This window comes from Triticum urartu, chromosome 7A, assembly GCF_056163025.1.
Source record: "Triticum urartu cultivar PI428250 chromosome 7A, HENAU_Tu73, whole genome shotgun sequence".
NCBI lineage: Eukaryota > Viridiplantae > Streptophyta > Magnoliopsida > Poales > Poaceae > Triticum > Triticum urartu.
In genome coordinates, this window is record NC_141879.1 from 17310936 (window position 1) to 17317961 (window position 7026).

Here is a 7026-nt window from a genome sequence, read left to right on the forward strand (position 1 = left end):
AAAATTTCAATTCCCATCAATTACCAAACTGAATATTCATTGTTAAAAACATGACTTGTTTAGATGACACTGTCATACAGCATCCATGAGCATGCACAAAATTAAACCTGACATACTTAACATTGACATGTTCATATTACACTAACAAGCTTAAACCTAACATGCTGAACACCTTCTTAACACCTTCACTCCTCCTTCTTCTCCTTCATCAACCTGATGCGCTCAGAGTGGCGAATCCCAACGCGGATGTACTCCTCTACCACAATTGGCATGGTCCTGTCGCCAAGCTGTGGGATTGCAGGCGCCGCCACCATCGCGAGGTCGTCGTCCGCCACCACCATCGCGAGGTCGTCGTCCGCCACCACCATAGCAAGGTCGTCATCCGCCACCAACATAGCAGGGTCATCGTCAGCCACCACCATAGCATGTTCGTCGTCAGCCAGAATAGGTTGCTCCTCGTCATCCCCGCTCTGCTCCTCGTCATCCCCGCTCTGCTCCTCGTCGTCATCCCCGCTCTGCTCCTCGTCATCCCCGCTGCTGCTCCCATTGCCTGGCCAAATGCAACAAAGTGTGAACATGGTGTTGTCATCGTGCAGGTAGAGGAAGCCAAAAGGACAGGAAGAAGAGAGGCAGAGAGCTTACTGGCATCGTCGTCGTGCTTTTAGTACATGCGGCACATGGTGTTGCCGAACATCTTCACGGTGAACATGGCGTCGCCGTCGTAGCGGAAGACAAGGAAGTACCCGAGCTGTAGCTCATGGGCGCGGGAGAAATGCTCCCAGCCGGTCCCTAGGTACATGTGGCCTTCACCATCAAACACCACCAACACTTTCCACAGCCTGTGAAGCCCGCTGTTGGCCTCCTGCAGCTTCACTTTGTGGGGCTCACGGCCCGCGAGCATCTTCGCAAACTTGTCAGGCAGCCTCTGCAGCGAGGGTCAAGCAGTGGTTAATTGTGGCAATCAAGCACTAGACAGCAGAGTGATGATAAAGAAATGAGTGATGATAAATATACCTGCCTACTGCAAGATTTCTCAATTATGATCTCGAAGAACTCAAAACCTTCCAAGCCAGCCATCTCACTTCTACTCCAAACAAGCAATAGGAGAGGAAGAAGCACTTGTGAACAGGACTGGACATAAATAGGAACAGAACCAAGTTTATGATGGAAAAAGTGATAAAAATGAGAAGAGCAATGCACTTGTGGATATTTATGATAGCAAAAGTGAGAAAAAAGCAATGCACTTGTGAACATTTGGAATACTACTACTCTATCTACAATGGACCATATCTGCCCATGTGCCCATGTCTACTATAAATGGCAAACACAGCATCAGGATCATATCTACTATAAATGGACCATATCTACAATGAACCATGTCTACTATAAATGGACCATATCTTCCCATGTGCTACATTTTGTTAGAACCCAGCACTTAAGAACTGAACCCTAGATTCTCAATTTAAACACACCTACCCAATACAGTCATGTACAAAACTGAACAGCTTTATAGTCGTCGATATGCGCATGAAAGCTATTGGCTTGACACCGATATAGTCATGTACAAAATGGCCCACTTGTCAGTGAGTTGGTCGAGTGGCCCACTTGTAAGCGAGGTCTGTGTTTGATACTTAACTGGTTTGATGATTTGAAAAGAGATGGCATAGAGTGGACGACCAGTAGCCTCTTCCTAGCCCAGTGGTAGAAACACAGTGAAATGAGCGCACGGTCGTGGGTTCGAGTCCCCGCTCACGCATATTTTTTGCTCACAATGAAATGGGGCCTCGCGTGGGATCAGATGGCTGTCTGATGGAGCGCGCCCAAAAATTCAGTTAAAACAGCTCTGAAAACATCTTCAGTTCACCAAAAACAACATCTTCAGTTCAAAAAACATCTTCAGTCCAAAAACAACATCATTTTGCAATCTTTTACATCACAACCAAAACTACATGATCACCAAAACTAAGAAAAACAGCTCTAAAAACAACATCTTCAGTTCATCATTTTGCTTCTTCATTCAAAACAACATCTTCATTTTGCAGTGTATCTTCCGTCACCAAAACTACATCATTTTGCATTGTATCTTCAACCATCATCTGCCTCTCCATCACTACACAGTCTCATGCATTTTCGTACCTGGAGAGATTTGTAGTACAAAAACTACATCAGGATCACATCAACAACAACTACCAAGGAGAGAAAATAGCATTAGATCACCAAGGAGACCAAATTTACCTTCGCTACTCATCGTCGTCGATACGAAAACAAGGAACTCTATGCCCACTCCTGTTTTCCTCATCATCACTACAATATTGCAGCATAGTATGATCAGTCCGGTTTTCCTCATCCTTGCTTTCATGTCCATCCTCTACCATCTTTCTTCTTTTCTTGATGCCTTCAACTGTTGCAGCACCAATGATCACACGTTCCCTGTCCCTTCGCACTCTGCTTTGCACCGGAACTTCCATAGAGTCATCATCAGCTTGCAACGGAACTTCCGTAGAGTCATCATCTTGGTATGTTAGTCCACCATCATCGGGGCCCTTTTCCACTTCAGTTTCAGTCACACTCCACAAGTGTCTGTGCTGAAAGTTTTGCACAACTCGCCATTTTCCGTGCAAAAGAGTGTCTGGCAGATAAAACACCATTGTTGCTTGTGTTGTTAGAATAAAGGGATCACTCTTATACCAGCACCTTGCAGTGTTGATGCTTTTGAAGTGGCCATCATATTTGACAAAAGAGTCTCTCCTCTTCTTGCTACCAAGCTCAAACCAGTCACAGCGAAATAAGACAACCGAGCGATGGATGCCTCCACTAGAGTTGTACTGCAACTCTACGATGCTTCTCAACTGACCATAGAAGTCAATGATCTCACCATCATGTGACCCCTCAGTGACGATTCCACTATTCTGTGTCTTCCTTTTTTCCTCGCGGTCAACGGTGTGGTACCGGACACCGTCAGCAATGCATGCTGAATACACTCTCACTCGCTTATCCGGTAAGCATGCCAAAGCAAATAGATCATCACTGACCTTCTTCTCCTCATGCAACTTTCCAATCTGCACAAATAAACCATTTAGCAAACAATGGTATTTAATAATGGGTGAATAACACAGAAAACATAAAACATGTGGCTAAAGATCTCACATGATTCTTAAACCAATTAGCAAACACCTTGGCAACCCTTTTATCAACATTGATATTGCTTTCTTCCTGATTTAACTCTTCCTTGCATTTCCTACAATGCCAACAAAACATGTGAATTAAAACATTAGGCTGGTGCCAACCCAAGCAAATATATATATATATATATATATATATATATATATATATATATATATATATATATATAATGAGTGCACAAGATATAACGTACTCGATATATGGTAGAACCTCGGCGCAATTGCTGAGCACAAACAAAACCATCTTGTCATACTCATCACCATCCTCCAAGTATTGTGAGGCTCCAAGAAAGTTCACACCATGGTTGAAAACAGAGACATCACCACTTTGCGAATCAGACCGCTCTCTATTTCTGCCCGGCCGGTTCCATCTTGTTTCTACATCACCAAAGTATCTAGAGCAAAAAGTCAAGCACTCGTCAATGACATATGCTTTAGCAATAGAACCTTCAGGTCTTGTTGTGTTTCGCACATAACGCTTACAAGTAAGCAGCCTTCTTTCGATTGGGTACATCCAACCGTATTGCACAGGGCCTCTAAGCATTGCCTCTTTGGGTAAGTGCACCGCCAAATGGACCATCACGGTGAAGAAAGCTGGAGGGAAAATCTTCTCGAGCTTGCAAAGAATAATTGGGATTTCTTTTTCAAGTCTTTCCAAGACAGTTAACTTGAGGGTTTTGCAGCACAGTTCTCTAAAGAAATTTCCCAGCTCAGCAACCGCTTCATATATATCCTTGTGCATGATTCCTCGGAGGCCCGCCGGTAAAATCCTTTGGAGGAGGATGTGCCAATCATGGGTTTTCAATACTGAAAGCTTGAATCCATCAGAAGTAACACACTTTGCTAGGTTAGCAGCATAACCATCTGGAAATTTCACCGGTCTTAGGAATTCACAGAATGCAAGCTTTTGTTCTTTATTCATTGTATACCATGCTCGTGGAATTTCAAATGAATCTTCATCTTCATTGTGCTGTAGATGCAAATCTTCTCTTATGCCCATGTCCTCCAAATCAAGCCTAGAACTAACCGTGTCCTTTGTCTTCCCTTCGATGTTCAGAAACGTCCCTAGCAGATTCTCGCATATGTTTTTCTCAATGTGCATTACATCGAGATTATGCCTTAATTTTAGATCAGCCCAGTATGGCAGGTCCCACAAACAAGACCTCCGGTCCCAACATTGACCTTCCTCACGCTTTCTTTTCTTCGCCACCTTTCCTGGTCTCACATCTTTCACCTTTTCAAGTTGCTGCTCCAGCTCTTCTTTAGTGAATTCAGCTGGCTTGTCACGGGTTTCATTCTCACCATTAAAATCTTTGCTTCTTCGCCAGCGATGGTTTCGGGGAAGAAAGCGGTGGTGCCCAATATAGCATATCTTGCTCCTTATTCTCTTTGAGCAAGGGTCTTTGTCACAATGGACACAAGCCTGATAACCCGCTGTGATCCTCCCAGACAGAGTGTGCAGAGCCGGGAAATCATGGATGGACCATATGATCGCAGCACGTAGATTGAACTTTTCTTCCGGACTCAAGGCATCGTATGTAGGTACACCAGTCCAGAGCTGGAGCAGTTCTTCTACGAGGGGCTCCATAAAGACATCAAAATCCTTTCCTAGAGAATCTGGACCCGGGATAAGCAATGACATCATGAAGTTGGACTGATCCATGCATGCCCATGGTGGCAGGTTGTACGGCACCACAAAAACTGGCCACATGCTATAAGACGTGCTCATGTTCCCAAACGGATTAAACCCATCTGTGGCAATGCCAAGTTTTATGTTCCTTGGATCTGTAGCAAAATCAAAATGTATACGGTCAAACTCTTTCCATGCCTCTCCATCCGCTGGATGGCTCAGCTCATTGTCCACAGGTTGCCGCTTCAGCTTGTGCCACTGTACCTCACGCGATGATTTCTTCGAGATGAACATCCGCTGCAGCCTTGGTATCAAGGGAAAGTGCCTCAGTACCTTCTCCGGTATTGACTTCTTCCCATCAGCATCTTTCCACCTAGATGCATTGCATTTTGGACAGTTGTCATGCTTTGCTAAATCCTTCCGAAACAAGACACAGTTATTTGGGCACACATGTATTGACACATAACCTAACCCCAGCCTGCGGATTATGCTCAATGCTTCATCATAAGATCTGGGAACACAACTATTAGGGAATTGCAAGCTCAAAAGACGGAGTATTGCGTTGAATGCGGCATTGCTAATCCGGTAGAAAGACTTGATGTGGAGTAACTTCACGGTGAAGGTAAATCTTGAAAATTTACCCCCTTCATGAGCTGCGCGCTTCGCCACCTCTAACACCTTAGCAAACAATGATTTCTGTCCATCAGCACGATCTTCAGCATCGTACAAATCCTTCAATAGGTCAGGAATGCTATCATCTTCATGCCCATCCTCTTCCTCCAAAACAGCATTATCTCGCAAAACCTTTTCCATGAAATCAATGCCAGCATCACCACCACCCATCATATGAGGGGCCTTTGTATCAGCTTCAAAATGTTGAGGTTGTCTGTCTAAAGGTTCTCCATGATATATCCATCTATCATATGTGCTGGACATCCCATTAAGAAGCAGATGATCTTCCACTCTTCCTTGAGCCATTCTTGGACGGTTGAGGCATTCACAACATGGGCAAAGAATGTGAGCATCGTTGGCAAAATTTGCCCGAACAAATGCCATGAAATCATCAACTCCTTTCATATGTTCTTTCGAAAACTTTCTAACTCCTTCTCTAATCCAGCTTCTGTCCATCTGCCAAAGACAACAAATTGTTGCAACTTAGCAAATCAATCTAAGTGCATCAACATTAATTAATGAAAATGGATGGAAGTAATGGAAGCTAAAATTCCAGAAAATTTTATATGCTAATTGCCTAACCACAAGGCCTGAAGAATTCTTAACAAACAAGCTGAACAATTCCTAACAGCACATCAAGAAAATTCATCTATGCATTATCTACCAAACAAGCAAGCTATCTCCTAACTACTAACAGTGCATCAACAAAATTCATCTATGCTGAAGAACATCTGACTGAAATCCATCTCCCACTGCTCGGGTGACGAGAGAGGAGAGGGGGGAAGAGGTGAGGGGTGCATACCGGGAGGTGTGCTTGCGGCGGCGGCGTCCCCCATGCTCGGCGAGCCCCCACCACCGTCGGTCACCTACGCCCCTGCTGCCCCCCGCCTCCACGCCCTGCCTCGCCTCCGCCCCCTGCCGGCCCCGTCCCCGCCTCCGCTGCCGGCCCCGGCCCCGCCTCCGCCCCCTGCTGGTTGCTTCCTCCGCGAGGCCGTGGGCGAGGTCACCTGCGGCGAGGCCGTGGGCGAGGTCACCTGCGGCGAGGCCGTGGGCGAGGTCACCTGGTTGCTTCCGCCGCCGCCCACCGCCACCTGGTCGGAAGACCTAGAAAAACGCTGAGTGTTGCTCTGTTCGATGCCACCCGCCGCCACCTGGTCGGAAGGTCCCACTTGTCACTGGTACGTGAGAGCCGTGGTTTTATATACTATATGGAAAACTACCCACACATTAGCAACAATCTCTCTCTAGCCCAGCGGTAATGAACGAGCGAACCCAGCGCGAGGTCGTGGGTTCGAGTCCCCGCTAGCGCATATTTTTTAGGGAATTAAACGCTCGCTCAACCACCTGTCAAATGGGTCCTGCTTGTCAGTGTTGCAAATCGTTGCTTTGTTCGATGCCACCTGGTCGGAAGGTCCCACTTGTCAATGATACGAGAGAGCCGTAGTTCTATATAATGTATAGATAAACTCCCAGATGCGAGCAACTGTCCCTCTCTAGCCCAGCGGTAGCATGCGAGCCAACCAAGCGCGAGGTCGTGGGTTC

The 7026-nt window shown here is 46.0% G+C and overlaps 1 protein-coding gene across 1 annotated transcript; it reads right to left on the reverse strand.

Moving 5' to 3' along the window:
• Positions 1 to 661: 661 nt before the first annotated feature.
• Positions 662 to 5989, reverse strand: LOC147957015 (uncharacterized). Its single transcript, XM_087531550.1, has 5 exons — positions 3377 to 5989; positions 3148 to 3238; positions 2695 to 3059; positions 1015 to 1084; positions 662 to 925 (listed from the first exon to the last, which is right to left on the reverse strand). The coding sequence occupies exons 1-5, from the start codon at positions 5938 to 5940 to the stop codon at positions 662 to 664; spliced, it is 3354 nt and encodes a 1117-aa protein (XP_087387676.1). The 5' UTR covers positions 5941 to 5989.
• Positions 5990 to 7026: the final 1037 nt, after the last annotated feature.